The sequence below is a fragment of the Dipodomys merriami genome, unplaced genomic scaffold (genome assembly GCF_024711535.1).
Source record: "Dipodomys merriami isolate MVZ:Mamm:240054 unplaced genomic scaffold, mDipMer1.0.p SCAF_1, whole genome shotgun sequence".
Lineage (NCBI taxonomy): Eukaryota > Metazoa > Chordata > Mammalia > Rodentia > Heteromyidae > Dipodomys > Dipodomys merriami.
The window spans coordinates 137,762,836-137,781,393 of record NW_027202270.1 but is presented as its reverse complement, the minus strand read 5'-3'; the positions used below and the strand labels follow the sequence as shown (position 1 = coordinate 137,781,393).

Here is an 18,558-nt window from a genome sequence, read left to right as displayed (position 1 = left end):
TTTTTTTTTTTTTTTTTTTTTTTTTTTGCTAGTCATGGTACCTGAACTCTGGGCCTGGGCACTGTCCCTCAGCTCTTCAGCTCAAGGCTAGTGCTCTACCACTTGAGCCACAGCACCACTTCCAGCTTTTTCTGCTTATGTGGTGCTGAGGAATCGAACCCAGGGCCTCATGCATGCAAGGCAAGCACTCTATCACTGAGCCACCTTCCCAGCCCCTAAATTTAGCCACTTTTATTAAATATTTTCTATGAACTGTGAACATTATCAGGTGCTATACAAGAACTGTTAAGATGAGGCTGCCTCATTTAAAATGAGAGAGTAAATTTCAAAGCTTGTTGGCTAGATAGCTGTTTTAAGTCATTTGTTTAACATACATTTTCCAAAACACGTCGACGACTACCCCTGGTTTCTACTGCCATTTTCCTTTCTGTCACTATTGTGAAATTGCCAACTTGACAGACATTGTTCTATTCTACAAAGTATTTCTGTTGCTGAACTGTGCAATGACTGCTCCTACAATATTATAAACTGCTGCTCCTCTCATATCTAACTCGTTAATATACCACTGCAGATGAAGGTCATCCATCACATTACCATATCCATACTCATTCAGTCTCTATGTCCTAGAAATTACTATCAGCATGTATCTCTCCATTTCCTCTTTTTTACCCTTGCCATCCTGCCTCTTAGTTCATCACCTCATTATTACCTTTGGCTTGATCAGTCGTAATAGTCTCTTCAACTACATTTCTATTAACAGATTTATGCCCTTTTAATCATCCTCATGTGAAGATCAGTTCATGCTAATCTCCTGTTGGAAATGTCTCATTTGCTTCCCAAAACTCTAGGTGTAATATTTTTATTTCTCAAAAGATGTCCATTTTAAGAGGCTGAAAGAAAAAGACTTACACTATAAACTTCTTGGAATGCCAAAGATAGTTATGACCTGGCCCCTGCCTATTTCTCCAAATTAGCTGGGGGGGGGGGGGGGGGCTCGGGACTTGAGACACACTCCATCTGGATGTGGCCTCAGTATCCATCCCATAGCCAGTGAGTTTCATATGCTATTTTCATGCCTACTGTCTTTACTCATGCTTTCTAATATGAGCAAAAGTTGGTTTTTTCGACCTGATACATGCTTACCTTCTAAGAGCTTCTATTCCTCTGTGTAGTTTTCTGTGTTCCTTCAAGAAGATATGTATTTTGTACACAAATATCTCATTTATTGTATGGTTGTGTTGTCTCCCTTTTCCCCCCTTTTGTACTGCTGTATAATAGAATGGTTAAAATGTATAGACTCAGTAGCTAGAATCAAGTTCTGACACATGAATTCTCTGAACATCAGTGTCAACCTTTTCTGTCTTCCTTTTTATTTTTTTTATTTTTTGGTCAGTTGTGAGGCTTGAACTCTCAGGGTCTGGGCACTGTTCCCGAACTATTCTGCTCAAGGCTAGTGCTCTACCATTGTGAGCCACACAGCATCACTTCCTGTTTTCTAGTGTTTATTTGGAGATAATTGTAACCCCTCTGTAAATCATCTTGACAATTTAAAAAAAAAAAGTCTCATGGACTTTCCTACCCAGGCTGGCTTTGAGCCATACTTCTCAGATCTCAGCTTCCTGAATGAATAGCTAGGATTACAGGTTGAGCCACCATTACTCAGCTCAGTTTCAATCAATTTTAAGCACTTAGCCTTAATACAGGTACGAATCCTTTAACCCTTCGGTCAGAGAAATGTTGAACGAGTTTACATAGTGATTTTAAGACTCAGTATCATTATCTGTCTAAGTAAGGGTCAGACTTCAAAAGGCTGTTAAGAGGAGTAAAGGAGTTTGTTGAGGCCTAGTACAGTCCCACTGGTATCAATTTTCTGAAAATAAAGATAGGAAAAGAACTGTTTTGTATTGTGTATTGTTGACACTCAGTGATTTTGGTCATGATGGAACAGAGATGCTTGTCCAACTATTTTGAGGAATTTTGGTTTTTTTTTTCTCTTGGCAAACTTGTAATGATATATTGGGTGAGAAGAGAGGAAAATAATGCAGCAAAAAGAGAAAAGGGAGTGTTTTAACAGACACTTAACTTAATTGTCATGATAGGGGTAAAGAGTAAAGACAGGGAGAGAGTAAGGGAAGAGGTGACATTGTCAAAAAAAAAAAATACTAATTACCAGACAGTGTAACTGTAACCCCTCTGTATATCACCTTTAAAATAACAATTAAAAGATAATTGTATTTTTAAAGACAGCCAGCTTAAAGATAACTGAGAGGAAGACTATCTTTCTCGTCAGAGTTCTTTCTAAGAGTTTCTTGCATCTATAACCCTTGATAACCATGACATGGGAAAAAAATGTGCCTGGTTTTAAGAAAACCTCACATTAAATTGCTAACATACAGACTACTACTATGTGGAATACACTGAGTGATAATCATTCTATACATTTATTTGAGCATCTCCTATGTTCATGGCCCTGATGTACACAAATGAAAAGACCATTACTCCCAGTAAGATGCTTATAGTGAATGAATGGTGCACTGCATGGTTGCTTTAAGATCAGAGTTTTCAGGCTGGGAAGGTGGCTTAGTGGTAGAGTGCTTGCCTTGAATGCATGAAGCCCTGGGTTTGATTCCTGAGCACCACATAAACAGCAAAAGCTGGAAGTGGCGTTGTAGCTCAAGTGGTAGAGTGCTAGCTTTGAGCCAGAGAAGTTCAGGAATAGTGCCTAGGTCCTTCAGTTCCAGCCCCAGGACTGGCAAAAAAAAAAAAAATCATTTCGATCAAATTTTAAGAATTTTTTCTCGTATTTTTAGTTACTATATAATTCTCTAAAGTTAAATTTACTTTACCTTACTTCCTGCAATATAAATAAAGTTGGCTAGGAAAAAAACAATCTGGTGTCCCTTAGTAATGAACAAGATTGAATAACACTTGGAGACATCTGATTAAATCACAGCTTCTTAAGACAAAACATACATGGCCTTCATCTGATCCTGATCCTGCCTGCTTCTCCAGTCCATCTCCCTTCACTTCCCCTCACTAATCACATCAAAATCTGTTACCTACACTAAATTTTTCTCTACTTTTTTTGATGCTGTAAGTTCTTTTTGAAATGGTTACTTTTAAAGTATTCCTTTGTAATGCTGCCATCTAGTGTTAATGTGTTTGGGGATATCATTTTGTAAAGTAATAAGGAGACTGGTTTTGTTTTTGATAAATCAGTTTTCTGTTTTAGAATAAACTTGTGGATGGCATTTCCTGCCTTAAAATGTAACAGCATAAAAGAGTATCTCACATATTTTATTAATAAGAATGTGACACATATCCTTCCTGTAATTGGGTAATTCTGTTTGCTTACTTTAGGATACAGCACAATATCTAACTTTTCCTTATATCTCAGTAAGAAAGTCGTTTAAAAATCGAAAGGCGGGAAGTGGCGCTGTAGCTCAAGTGGTAGAGCGCTCGCCTTGAGTTGAAGAGCTGAGGGACAACGCCCAGGCCCAGAGTTCAAGCCCCACGACCGACAAAAAAAAAAAAAAAAAAAAATCTAAAGGCTTAGGAATCTACTCATTTTTTTCTTCCCAGAAAGTTTTTAGAAGAGAATATTTCTTTTTTTGTTTTTTTTTTTTGTCAGTGGTGGGGCTTGAACTCTGGGCCTGGGCGCTGTCCCTCAGCTCTTCAGCTCAAGGCGAGTGCTCTACCACTTGAGCTACAGCGCCACTTCCGGTTTTCTGGTGGTTTATTGGAGATAGGAGTCTCACGGTCTTTCCTGCCCGGGCTGGCTTTGAACCGCAATCCTCAGATCTCAGCCTCCTGAGTAGCTAGGATTACAGGCATGAGCCACCAGCGCCCGGCTGAGAATATTTCTTTTTAGCATAATGCCAAGAAGATAACTTTGTCTCATGAAGTGAGTTCTCATTGTCTAGGTTCAGAGAGCTGCCAGGGAACCATATGGCTTAACTAGATTAATCTTCAGCCGATTTTCAGTTTGATGTCATTGCTTCACCTGAAATTAAATTTTATTATTTCATGCAACTAATTGTAGGACCTAAGTAAAAGAGGATCTTCTAAAGCCACAACTATTCCTTTATATCCTAATTAGTGTGGATACTCTTTGGTTAATGATCCTAGACTTTTATAGCAGGTTCTGATTCCTGAAAAATAATGTAGATTTATTCTGTATTTTAAAATAAATGTTGGTGACCTTTGAAGTGTTTCATATTTATTAATGTTCTGCATTGTTACCATCAGTATGCATAATAAAATGTAATAATAAAAAAAAAACAGGTTTGGGTAAATGGGATAAAGAGTCCAATATCAAGGATGACTAAACTGGGTGCCAGTGGCTCACATCTATAATCCTAGCTACTTTATAATCCTGTACTGAGGTACAGAGCAGCTTAGCTCAAAGCCAGCCCAGACTGAAAAGTCTATGAGATTCCATCTCTAAAATAACCAGCAAGAAGCAAGGCTGGCAATGTGACTGAAGTGGTAGAGGATCAAGCAAGCAAGTTTCACAAGTGCAAGGCCCTGAGTTCAGACCCCAGCACTACCAAATAAAAGGAGGAATCTTAGAGGACTTGCAGAAATGTGTGATTTTTATAATTATTATAACAAGTTAGTTTATTCTAAGCAAAGAAAGAAAAACTTCATTTTTGACAATTTATTTAGCTTATAGTCATTTACTCTGGAGAACACTTTTTCTTGATCAGTATCTTTTTTTTAACTTCCATGTTTTCCCCCACTCAACAGAATTACTGAATTGATGGGATATGAGCCAGAAGAACTTTTGGGTCGCTCAATTTATGAGTATTATCATGCATTGGACTCTGATCATCTGACCAAAACTCACCATGATAGTAAGTTACAATGAAGGAACTGAGAGATATTCTGATTATTTAACTCTTGTAATCTCTATAGGTAAAGTTAACAACCCTTCCTAGTCTGTTTATAGACTTCTACAGAAGGGATCTTGATGGCTATTTAAGTCTTTGCTTTATATTTATTAAAGTAAATATCCTATAAAAGGTGACTCATGACCAGCACCGGTGGCTCATGCCTCTAATCCTAGCTACTCAGGAAGCTGAGATCTGAGGATCACAGTTCAAAGCCAGTCTGGGCAGGAAAGTTTGTGAGACTCTTACCTCCAATTAGCCACTAGAAAACTGGAATTAGCTCTGTGGCTCAAATGGAAGAGTGCTCGCCTTGAGCTGAAGTGCTAAGGGACAGCGTCCAGGCCCAGAGTTCAAGCCCCACGATGGACCAAAAAAAAAAAGTGACTCATTTGATAATACATAAAAATTTCTGGGGCTGGGAAGGTAGCTCCGTGGTAGAGCACTTGCCTTGCATGCATGAGGCCCTGGGTTCGATTCCTCAACACCATATAAGCAGGGAAAAAAAGCCGAAAGTGGCACTGTGGCTCAAGTGGTAGAGTGCTAACCTTGAGCTGAAGAGCTGAGGGACAGAGTTCAGGCCCATGACTGGACCAAAAAAAAAAAAATTCTGACATTTTAATACAAAGACATTAAAAAGCCAGATACAAATATGAAAGAATAGTTAATCATTTGCAGAATGTCTAAATACTGAGATCAGTGATTGGAACATAGCAGGCATCTACAAAATATTTAGTGAAACATTAAAGGTGATCAACATCGTACACATTGAGCGACAATTACCCTGGACCTAAGATAGTCTGCATTTCACTTAAGTGAATGTTATTTAATATGCTAGAGTAAGGTAAACTAGTCTGTTTAATATGTATGTAACATAACTTCCTGATATGATTAATGATACCCGAATGTCCCTGAAATAGTGTGATTACCCTTGAACTTCAGTGTTTAGGCCCCTAATCTGCAGTAAGGGTCTGAATAGCACCATTATGATTTGTTCACTATCTTCTCCCAAATCCATCATTTAGATTGTCTGAGTTGCTAAGACCACAATATGGTATTAATTTATATTCAGACATGCTAAGCACAACTTTTTGGAGTGTCTTGGGTTCTCTGGAAACCAGCAGGAATTTAAGGAAATAACAGTGCCACTTTCTTGAGTGATTCTCTATGGAATCTAGCATTCATCATTTTCTAGTCTGACACTTTCACTGTAATAAGCCACTGAAAGAATTTCCTGCTGTCTCTTATTCCTGACTTTTACTTTATAGTGAAGATTGGTAGGTAGGTATTACTTTGGGGGGATTTATTTTCAGCTATGTTGAAATTTAAAGTCACAATTGCTTCCATTAAGGTTAACAACTATCTCCTTATCTGAAACAGTGATCTACATTCAACATTTATAAGTTTAACAAAAACTTCAGCTATTTCCTCTGTATGATTCTTTTTCTTCTCATTCCTAGTGTTTACTAAAGGACAAGTCACCACAGGACAGTACAGGATGCTTGCCAAAAGAGGTGGCTATGTCTGGGTTGAAACTCAAGCAACTGTTATCTATAATACCAAGAACTCTCAACCACAATGTATTGTGTGTGTGAATTATGTTGTGAGGTAAGCTTAGGAAATAAACATTTTGGTGAGTGCAATTAGTAACCGTGGGTATGCTGTTCCTTTACAGGAAGAGACAAAGTTATAATTATTCATTGAATTTTATCTTTCTGCTACTTTTCTTTATAATTATGCATTTTAATACTGTGATCTAAGTTTCTGGGCCATCTATTTTAGTGATTCACTAAAAACTATCACTTGTTGTCTATTTATACACTTTCATTCCTCTTTTTTTAAAAAGACCTTGGAAAAATGGCCCAATTTAGGAGTTACTTTTCTCTAGCCACACATGTGGCTCTATGCATATTTCAAGGCCAACACTGTTATTGTAGCAGAGAGGATCTTATATGGCCTTGGGATTGTTATGTGTCAGAGCTCCACTAGTCATTAATTCTGGGACCTTGGGGAAGTCCCCTCATTTCTCACAATCCCATTTATGTAGGTGAGATGATAGTACTTCAGAAGGTTATAATAAAGAACAAGTGAAAGTCTGTTAGAGTGCTACAAATGGCTGTAAAACGTTAATATGTGGCTTTGGATCTATTTTAGTAGGCTCGGTAAAAGACTATAGTTACTCTATGAGAAAGAGTATGTGTATTTTATGTTCTAGGACTATCATTAAACCATATCAATTTTATTAGAGATTTCATTGGAAATTTCAAAATTTCTGAATTTGTCATCTTGTGTCTTTGACTGTCATTTTCCTTATCACCAGCTCTCTTCCCAGAGAGTATCTGAAGTTTTACATTAAAATTAGGTGAATATTTAAATTTACCCTCTGTTGTGAATGTTATTGGGTGTTTATTTCATTGGAGTCGGGGGAGGCTTTAACAGGATTCATGCTGCCACTCAGCTTTCTTGCTTATAGCTGGCACTTTACTACTACCATGTGTCCAGTCAGCCTTACAGACTTCTGCCTGGGCTGGCTTTGAACCATGATCCTCCAGGTCTCAGCATTACAGGTGTAACCCATCAGCACCTAGCTCAGTATTGGTGTTTTAAAACACTAAATCTGACAAAGTTACATGAGTGTGTTTCTGAAGGAGTATTAACAAATGTTACTTTTATCTGGGTGCTGGTTGGCTCATGCCTATAATCCTAGTGACTCAGGAGGCTGAGAACTGAGGATCATGGTTTAAAGCCAGCCCAAGCAGGAAAGTATGTGAGACTCTTATCTCCAATTAACCACCAGCCGAAAGTGGCACTGTGACTCTAAAGTGTTTCAGTGCTAGCCTTAAGCAAAAAATCTCAAAGACAGTGCCCAGGCCCTGAGTTCAAGCCCCACAGAGAGAAAAAAAATAGAAAAGTTATTTTTCATAAAGCAGAATTTAAAAGACAAAGTCATGATTTTGTCCATCCTCATCATGTCAGGTGTTCTTACATATCTCTTTTCTTGACAGTGGTATTATTCAGCACGACTTGATTTTCTCCCTTCAACAAACAGAATGTATCCTCAAACCAGTTGAATCTTCAGATATGAAAATGACTCAGCTGTTCATCAAAGTTGAGCCAGAGGATACAGGCAGCCTCTTTGATAAACTTAAAAAGGAGCCAGATGCTTTAACTCTGCTGGCCCCAGCTGCTGGAGACACAATCATATCTCTAGATTTTGGAAGCAATGGTGGGTTGTTTCATTATTTTGTTAACCTCTTAAACTATGATTTCTCAAGTCTTCTTTTAATTCAACTTTGACATTTTTTTGTTAGTAGACATTTGGACATTGCTTATGCTAAATTCCTTATGGAAACATAAGGTATTTTGTAGTAAAATTCTAATGTTCCCCTTACTCCACTGTTTCTGTATCCTGCTGTCAGATACTCTGCACTATTTAGTGGAGCTGCATTACAATAGGTATCATTGTATTAGAGGAAAAACCAGCAGTCTAACAGCAAACATTGAAAATGAACACTGTAATTTCAAAGTAGGTCATGTTTTAATGGGGCCTGCTGGGGCCTGTTTCTGTAGTGTAGCTGTTAACCACATGTGCCTATGTGAAAAGTCCCTAGTTACCAGGTAGACACTTAACAGTTGGCAGCCAGTAAACTGAGTTGGTTAGAGGATAGTGCTAATAAAAAGATTGGAACTGCAGGTGTTGTCAATACTACACTAAAAAGATGATAGATTTATGGTTATAATGTCTGTAAGCTTTTCGTTGCTTGAGTGAACTATATAGAATTTTTCCTCTACAGACACAGAAACTGAAGACCAACAACTTGAGGAAGTTCCATTATACAATGATGTAATGTTCCCCTCATCTAATGAAAAACTGTCAACTATAAACTTGGCGATGTCTCCATTACCTGCCTCTGAAAGTCCAAAGGCACTTCGAAGTAATGCTGACCCTGCTCTCAATGAAGAAGTTGCATTAAAATTAGAACCAAATACAGAGTCACTGGAACTTTCTTTTACCATGCCCCAGATTCAGGATCAGCCAGCAAGTCCTACTGATGGAAGCAGTAGACAAAGTTCACCTGAGGTAGGTACCATGAAAGAAATATTTAATAACTGATTTTTATCTGTCTTGATAATAAGATTCCTACTAATAAAACTATGCTTGGAAGTAAGGTAGCTGTACTGATTAAAACTTGCTAAATGAGGCACAAATACATTTAATAGATGGTAAATAATCCTACTTTTAAGTATTACTTAAAACTGACATAATTGGAATAGATTTGGTATCTAATAGCTTTGTAGAGAATCTGTCCTTTGCTTTAAAATGTTCGGTTATTTACTCACAAAAGGAAGTCTAATAAAAAATATGAGAGTGAGAGAACAAACGTATATGCTTAGAAAGACCTTCTATGGTGTTTTTAGTGAGAATTCTTACCCAGAACTCTTCAAAGGGTAGGCAGGTAAGATTAAATTTTGTCCCCATCTCCAGGAGTAGCTATGAGAGTTTTAGGTAGCCTACTGTAGGAGTAGGAGTGTGTATATGCTGGCAAAATTAGTTACCTGTATAAACTCAAACATGTAACTTTTTAGTTACACAAAATGAAGCCAGGTGTTAGTGGCTCATACCTGTAATCTTAGCTACTCAGTAAATTTATATCTGAGGATCATGGTTTTAAGCCAACCTTGGCAGGAAAGCCTGTGAGACTCTTACTTTCAATTAACCACCAAAGTCCTGAAGTGAAGCTGTGGTTCAAGTAATAGAGACAGACTAGCTTTGGGGGGGGGGGGGGGGAGTGGGGAGACAACATACTCAGGGACAGTACCCAGGCCTAAGTTTAAACTCCAGGATGGCATCGAAAAAAAAAAAAAAAAAAGGAAGAAAGAAAAATTTAATAAATGAATAGCATTTCTTGTGTGTTTTCTAAGATCTAGTTTCAAATTTTACAATAAGAAAAACATGGAAACTTTTTTGGGAAGGGTAATACCTTTAACTCCTTTCACAGCCAAACAGTCCCAGTGAGTATTGTTTTGATGTGGACAGTGTATTCAAGTTGGAATTGGTAGAGAAACTTTTTGCTGAAGACACAGAGGCAAAGAATCCATTTTCGAGTCAGGTATGAACCTATTTTGTATTAATTTTTATTAACTTTTACCTTGAAGTAACTGAGCTTTTCACAAAGTGTGATCATTGTAAAGAAGTGGTACATTTGTTGTTTTCAAGGACACTGATTTGGACTTGGAGATGCTGGCCCCCTACATCCCAATGGATGACGACTTCCAGTTACGTTCCTTTGATCAGCTGTCACCATTAGAAAACAATTCTAGTATGAACACAGTTACAGTCTTCCAGCCGACTCCACTGCAAGAACCTGCCATTAACACCACCACTGCCACTGCAACTGCCACTGCCACTGATGAATTAAAAACAGTGACAAAAGATGGTATGGAAGACGTTAAAATATTGCTTGTATCTCCATCTCCTACCCACGTACCTAAAGAAACTACTAGTGACACAACATCATCATCATCATCTTATAGTGGTACTCAAAGTCGGACAGTCTCACCAAACATAGCAGGAAATGGAGTCATAGAACAGACAGAAAAATCTCATCCAAGAAGCCCTAACGTGGTATCTGTCATTTTGAGTCAAAGGTATTTATATGTAATATTAAAATTACAGTTGTTTTGTGTTTTAGCAAGCATGTGTGGTATTAAGTGGTTTCTAAATATGATCTTAGACGTATACCCTTTAAAGAACATAAATTCATATTACCAAATCTGAATTTAAAGCACTCAAAAACACTATTTCTAGGGCTAGAAGCATGGCTCAAGTGGTAGAGTACCTGCCTATCAAGGGTGAGGCCCTGAGTTCAAACCCATGTATAAATAGTTTTCTCTAAAACAACTGTATCAACTGTCCAGATGGAGGAGGTAAGAGAGGGCTTCCTAACACCTTTAGAAACAAATTTCAGCCAGTTGGTTTTATAAATATGTAAGAACTGTCCCAGGCAAACTTCTTGTTTTAATCAGACCTCTTCATCTCAATAATGCTTTCGTTTTTCATTTCATATTTTACATCATCTATATTATAGGCTACATTCATCTTTTAATTTTATGTCAAGAATCATAGCATGAGCCGGGCACTAGTGGCTCACGCCTGTAATCCTAGCTACTCAGGAGGCTGAGATCTGAGGATTGTGGTTCAAAGCCAGCCCGGGTAGGAGAGACCGTGAGACTCCTATCTCCAATAAACCACCAGAAAACCGGAAGTGGCACTGTAGCTCAAGTGGTAGAGCACTCGCCTTGAGCTGAAGAGCTGAAGGTCAGCACCCAGGCCCAGAGTTCAAGCCCCATGACCGACAAAAAAAAAAAAAAGAATCATAGCATGGTCAGGTGCCAGTGGCTCACACCAGTAATCTTAGCTATTCAGGAGGCTGAGATCTGAGGATCACAGTTCAAAGCCAGCCTGGTCAGGAAAGGCCGTGAAACTATTTATCTCCAATAAACTACCAGAAAAACGGGAAGTGGCACTGTGGCTCAAAGAATCATAGCATGAATTACAACATCATTCCTTTGGGATAAAGTAGTGTTTGAGCAAATACTTGTACTTGACCCAATTTTTAATATTTATTTATTTATTTATTTGTCGGATGCGGGGCTTGGGCGCTGTCCCTCAGCTCTTCAGCTCAAGGCCAGGATACCACTTCAGCTACAATGTCACTTCCAGTTTTCTAGTGGTTTATTGGAGATAAGAGTCTCACAGACTTTCCTGCCCAGGCTGGCTTTGAACGAAGATCCTTATATCTCAGCCTCCTGAGTAGCTAGGATTACAGGCATGCGCCACCAGCGCCCAGCTTTGACCCAATTTTTAATAGGATTTGTGTATCTTAAATTTGAGTCTCTACTTGGAGGAAAGAAGTCTTAGCTACTCAGTGTATCAGCAACAGGAAAGAAGTGCTGCCATAACTATGCTATGGAAGTACTTGGGAGTTGTGGCTCAAGTGGTAGAGTGCTAGCCTTGAGCAGAAAAAGCTAAGCTAAGAAACATTGACCAGGCCCTGAGTTCAAGCCCCATTACTGGTATAAAAATAAATGTTTTAAAGAAATACTTTATAGCTAGCCTGGTGACACATGTCTATAATCCAGTGTTCAGAAGGTTGAGGAAGGCGGATCATGGGATCTAAGGCCAGCCTGGACTATATCGTAAGACCTTGTCTCAAAAATCAAACTAAAAGGAGTTTATATTCATAAGTTTCTACCCCCCTTCACACCTTGAGCTCCATAGGGGTAATGAAGTGATACTAATTCTTAGTTCAGTACCTCACATAGTAGATACTCTATAAATGTTTGAGTGATTAATGAATATAATATAACCAACAATGATTAATAATTTATAGGTCATTTTTTTAGCTATACAGATGGAGTAATTCAGTTTTCCAAAGTCTTTTTTTGGGGGGGAAGGGGGGTCTGGCCGTGGGGCCTGAACTCTAGGCCTGGGCGCTGTCCCTCAGCTCTTCAGCTCAAGGCTAGTGCTCTACTACTTGAGCCACAGCACCACTTCCAGCTTTTTTCTTTTTGCTTATGTGGTTCTGAGGAATCGAACCCAGGGCCTCATGCATGCAAGGCAAGTGCTCTACCACTGAGCCACCTTCCCAGCCCCAAAACCAAAGGCTTGATACCATAACACGGTAGCAATTTTGGAATATTAGTTCCAATATTAATTCCAAACTAAAGATTTAAGAGTTGACCCTTCAAAAATACATGGAAGCTTTTTTCCCTAACACTACATAATTTGCAAAATCAAAACATTGGCCTAAACCACAAGACTTACGCTTTAGAGCAAGGATTAAAAAAGAAATCATTGGCTGGGTGGTCGCTGATAGCTCACACCTATAATCCTAGCTACTCAGAGGCTGAGAGCTGAGGATCAAGGTTCAAAGCCAGCCCAGGCAGGAAAGTCCATGATTCTTATCTCCAATAAAACCATTCAGAAAACCAGAAGGGGTACTGTGGCTCAAGTGGTAGAGCACTAGCATGAACTGAAGAGCTGAGGGACAGCATCTAGGCCCAGAGTTCAAGCCCCACAACCGACCGTCCCCCTGCAAAAAAAAAAAATCATTAAGATGATATGTACATAACAGATGAGTTATGTGGGCGCTGTCCCTCAGCTCTTCAGCTCAAGGCTAGCACTCTACTGCTTGAGCCAAAGCGCCACTTCCAGCTTTTTCTGCTTATGTGGTACTGAGGAATCAAACCCAGGGCCTCAAGCTTGCAAGGCAAGCACTCTACCACTGAGTCATCTTCCCAGCCTTATTGTTGTTGTTTTTAAGATAGTGTCTTACTGTGTAGCCCAGGCTGGCTTCTAGGTTGACAACCTCTTACCTCAGCCTCCCAAGCGCTGAGATTGCAGGTGTATGTCAGCAAGTTCTATTTTAGAAAATAGGGGTTATGTAGGATGCAGAACTTTTTGTTGTTAAAAATTGAGCTTTTTGAGCCGGGCACTAGTAGCTCATGCCTGTAATCCTAGCTACTCTGGAGGTTGAGATCTGAGGATCACAGTTCAAAGGCAGCCTGGGCAGGAAAGTCTGTGAGACTATAATCTCCAATAAACTACCAGAAAACCAGAATTGGTGCTGTGGCTCAGTGTAGTGATAGCCTTGAGCTGAAGAGCTGAGGGACAGCACCCAGGCCCAGAGTTCAAGTCCCACAGCTGACCAAAAAAACAAAAAACAAAAAAAAAAAGATTTTGGGTTGGGGTGGTGTATGTGGGGATGTAGCCCTCAAACACTCACTTGTCTAGTATGTGAGGCCCCACGTTTGTTCCCCAGCAATTCAAAATACAATAAACCAAACTTTTGCCTTTATAATAATAAAACATTTAACAGGCAGGAAAGTTATATATACACTACAGTGTTGGAAACATTAATATTGGGAACTAAGGCATTTTGTAATTTCTTTGAAAGAGCTTTTTGGATTTTTTCAAAAACAATAAAACAACCATATTATATAGAACTTTTTTTCTTTTCCAGAAATACTGTTCCTGAGGAAGAATTAAATCCAAAGATAATAGCTTTGCAGAATGCGCAGAGAAAACGAAAAATGGAACATGATGGCTCACTTTTTCAAGCAGTAGGAATTGTGAGAGCAATTTTTTTCTTTCCTTTCCCTTTTTTTATTTTTTCTTTTCTTGGCACAGTATATTGCATTTTCTCTCTAGCTAATTTGCTGTTCCTGAGTAGCTAGGATGACAAGCATGAGCCACCAGTTTTTAAAAAATATGTTGGATATGTTCTTGGTGTAATTATCAAATAATACAGATGCATTTTGAATAAGAAGTGACATTTCCCATTATTCTACCCTCAACATCACCACTAATCTCACTAAATGGGAAGTGTATAGTAGTATTAATATATGGCAAATGATTTTATCAAAATACTCAGAGAAAGAAAGAATTAAAAGGTAATTTGGGGTAGTATTCAAGAAGCATGTTTTATGTTGGTATCAGTTTTTGATAGTTAAAAAAAATATTCAACACACTAATCTTGAAAGTAACTCTTTTCTTTTTAGGGAACATTATTACAGCAAGCAGATGACCAAACAACTACTACATCACTTTCCTGGAAACGTGTAAAAGGATGCAAGTCTAGTGAACCAAATGGAGTGGAGCAAAAGACAATTATTTTAATACCCTCTGGTTAGTTCATTCTTTCTGCCCTTTACTATTACAACACAAACTGAAATATGCAAAACTTTATCCCAAGTAAGAGTGATTTTTGGTGCTTGGCAAGATTAAAAATAAGCTGGGCACTGGTGGCTTGCACCTAATAATCCTAGCTACACGGAAGAATGAGATCTCAGGATCACAGTTCAAAGCCAGCCAGCGCAGAAAATTCTGTAAGACTCTTTCTCTTTCTTTTCTTTCTTTTTTTTGCTAGTCCTGGGGCTTGAACTCAGGGCCTGGGCATTGTCCCTGAGCTTCTTTTGTTCAATGTCAGCACTCTGCCACTTGAGCCATGGCACCACTTCCAGCTTTTTCTGTTTATATGGTACTAAGGAATTGAGCCCCGGGCTTCATGCATACAACACAAGCACTCTACCACTGAGCCACATTTCTAGCCCCTCTGTGAGACTCTTTTTTGGGGGGGAGGGGTCCAGTCATGGGACCTGAACTCTGGGCCTGGGCACTGTCCCTCAGGTCCCTCAGCTCTTCAGCTCAAGGCTAGCGCTCTACCACTTGAGACACAGCGCCACTTCCGGCTTTTTTCTTTTTGCTTATGTGGTGCTGAGGAATTGAACCCAGGGCCTCATGCATGCAAGGCAAGCGCTGAGCCACTGAGCCACCTTCCCAGCCCCCTCTGTAAGACTCTTAACTCTAATTAATCACCTAAAAACCAGAAGTGAGCAGTGGCTCAATTAGGTATAGCACCTAGGCCCAGAGTTCAAGCTCCATGACCAACAACAACAACAAAAAGATTAAAAAGTAAAGTGTACAGTCATAATAGAGAAATAGCTACTTACGTTTTTTGTTTGTTTTTTGTTGGTCATAGGGCTTGAATACTGGGCCTGGGTGCTGTCCCTGAGCTCTTCAGTTCAAGGCGAGCACTCTGCCACTTAAGCACACTGCCATTTCTAGTTTTCTCATGCTTAATTGGAGATGAGTCTCCAGACTTTTCTTGCCCTTTCCTGCCCAGGCTGGCTTTGAATGACAAACCTTAGATCTCAGCCTCCTGGGTAGCTAGGATTACAGGTGTGAGCCACTAGCCATTTCTCATTTTCTGGTGGCTAATTGGAGATAAGAGTCTGATGGACTTTCTTGTCCTTTCCTGCCTGGGCTGGCTTTGAACTGTGATCCTCAGATCTCAGCTTCCTGAGTAGCTAGGATTTACAGGTGTGAGCCACTGGTGCTCGGCAATGTAAGTGCTTTGACCACAGTATGGGTGGTTTTTTTGTCCAGTAGACTGTTAACACTTCCAGAAGATTATTTGCTTTAGTTTCCCCAATACATAGTACATAGTAGGTGTTTAATCAGTTTAATGAGATGTCTTTGTTTTTTCAGATTTAGCATGTAGACTGCTGGGGCAATCAATGGATGAGAGTGGATTGCCACAGCTGACCAGCTATGATTGTGAAGTGAACGCTCCCATACAAGGCAGCAGAAACCTTCTACAAGGGGAAGACTTACTCAGAGCTTTGGATCAAGTTAACTGAGCTTTTTCATAATCTCATTCCTTCTCTTTTTCCCCCTCCTTTTCTTTTTGGACACTGGTGGCTCATTTACCTAAAGCATTCTATTTATATTTTCTATATCTAATTTTAGAAGCCTGGCTACAATACTGCACAAAACTCAGTTCAGTTTTGATCCCCTTTCTACTTAATTTACATGAATGTTCTTTTTTTAAATATGTTCTTCGATGCCAGATCATGGGCAGCACATTTTCACAGCTCCTTGGGATTTAAACTATTGCATTGCAGTAGCATCATTTTAAAATGCACCTTTTTATTTATTTATTTTTGGCTAGGGAATTTGTCCCGTATCGAATTATTTTTAATAAAATGCCAATATAATTTTTTAATAAAGCAGTAACCTTTCATCATGATCATAGGCTGTTGAAAATTTTTTACTGGTTTCTTTTTTCACACTTTACATAAGTAATGCTTTGCCAGCAGTACATGGTAGCCACAATTGCACAATATATTTTCTTAAAAAAAAATACCAGCAGTTACTCATGCAATATATTCTGCATTTATAAAACTAGTTTTTAAGAAGAATTTTTTTTTTTGGCCTATGAAATTGTTAAACCTGGAACATGACATTGTTAATCTTATAATAATGATTCTTAAATACTGTATGGTTTATTATTTAAAATGGGTAAAGCCATTTACGTGATAGAAAGATATGCATATATCTGGAAGGTATGTGGCATTTATTTGGATAAAATTCTCAATTCAGAGAAATCATGTGTTTCTAGAGTTACTTTTCAGCTCAAAAGAAAACAGTACCCTATGTAGTTGTGGAAGTTTATGCTAAATATTGTGTAATTGATATTAAACTTAAATGTTCTGCCCACCTTGTTGGTATAAAGATATTTTGAGCAGACTGTAAGCAAGAAAAAAAAAATCATGCATTGTTAGTAAAATTGCCTAGTATGTTAATTTGCTCAAAATACGATGTTTGGTTTTATGCACTTTGTTGCTATTAGCATCCTTTCTTCATTTAGGTTTCAATAATTGAGTAATTTTAGAAGCATTATTTTAGGAATACATAGTTGTAGTAAACTTGTTTTTTCTATGTACATTGTACAAATTTTTCATTTCTTTGCTCTTTGTGGTTGGGTCTTACACTAACTGTATTGTTTTGTTACATCAAATAAACACCTTCTGTGGACCAGGCCCCTTTCGGTCAGCTTTTATGTTGAAATAATATTTGCTTCAATACCTTCAGCTTATAAAATTGCTTCCCAATAATTTAAGTAGTTCACGAAAATTACATTGTACCTTTCTACATTTATTACCATGGCCCTAATGTATGCTGTGTCCCATGTTAAATAATAACAAGCATTGTAAAGACTATCTTTTTAGAAATTTGTCGTTTGTAAATTTATGAGCCTATTAAAGTGTAAAACAGAAAGTTCTAATACATTTTTAGTATGAATGGAATGAGTGAAACAAATCACGAAACATTATGATATTGTGTTTTAAAGACTAGTGATTACTCTAAAGATTTTAATTGTTCCCAGGTGAATAAAGTTAAGCCTTAAAAATAATAAATTGCAAAGAAAACATAAATTTTTAAAAAAAAATTTGCTAAGAATCTCTATACCTAGACGTAACTTTTTAAAAAAATATATATTGCAAAGGTGATGTACAGAGGGGTTACAGTTACTTAAGTAAGGTAATGAGTACAATTTTTTTTTAATCAGTGTCAATCCTTCATTTTCTCCCAAGAGGTAACTTTGTTGTTAAGTGTGGTGCTAGCTGTTGAACAAACAATCTACCACTGAACTACACCTCTAGGCCTGTAAGCTTATTTTTATTAACACATTACATAACCAGGGCCAGAGCCTTGGATCCTGTAATGAGAGGTATATATCTTAGCCAACATTAAACAACAAACCTCTTTGATGGTTATTTTTTATCTTAGAATGGACCTGTGATTATGAATACATGAGGATAATCGAACAAAAGTTCACAGTACTCATATTCAAAGTTTGAGCAAAAGTATGCTTCATCTCAAACACCCGAAGTACTTCTATAACTGTTACAGATAGCACTAAAGTAGTTGCATAATATTCCTGGGTCACAAAAGAAAAAATGTATGCATACCAAATGAAAACTAGACAGTTATTAGTAACTGCGCAGATTATGTAATGGTCAAAAAAATTACTTAGATGACAGTCATGGAGCGGGAAAGCTATGTTAAAGAATAGTAGCTCCTCCATTGGACTCTACTGTGAATGTGTCAGAGGTTTAATAAAGAAACAAAATGAGTACCAGCAGGAAGCTGGAACTTGTGGTTGTGGATGGGGGGTTAAGTCAAAGCAAGTAGTCATTCAAAATACATATACCGAAAATTGAGGGTATAGGTGGGGTTGAGAGAGAATGGGGTTGGAGAGAGGGATAAAAGGGGGACTGATCAAGATGCACTGTACTCAACTGACATGTCAAGCTGAAA

The 18,558-nt window shown here is 38.3% G+C and overlaps 1 protein-coding gene across 2 annotated transcripts in view; it reads left to right on the top strand.

The window, feature by feature from the left end:
• Positions 1-17,276, top strand: part of Hif1a (hypoxia inducible factor 1 subunit alpha) — a 52,105-nt gene extending 34,829 nt beyond the window's left edge. For both annotated transcript variants that reach the window (XM_070032190.1, XM_070032180.1), the window contains exons 7-15: positions 4,750-4,856; positions 6,350-6,497; positions 7,895-8,115; positions 8,684-8,970; positions 9,890-10,000; positions 10,108-10,538; positions 13,916-14,024; positions 14,454-14,580; positions 15,943-17,276. In XM_070032190.1, coding sequence (XP_069888291.1) covers positions 4,750-4,856; positions 6,350-6,497; positions 7,895-8,115; positions 8,684-8,970; positions 9,890-10,000; positions 10,108-10,538; positions 13,916-14,024; positions 14,454-14,580; positions 15,943-16,094 — 1,693 coding nt within the window. In that variant the 3' untranslated portion in view covers positions 16,095-17,276. The remainder of the gene's footprint in view (positions 1-4,749; positions 4,857-6,349; positions 6,498-7,894; positions 8,116-8,683; positions 8,971-9,889; positions 10,001-10,107; positions 10,539-13,915; positions 14,025-14,453; positions 14,581-15,942) is intronic.
• The last annotated feature ends 1,282 nt before the right edge of the window (positions 17,277-18,558 follow it).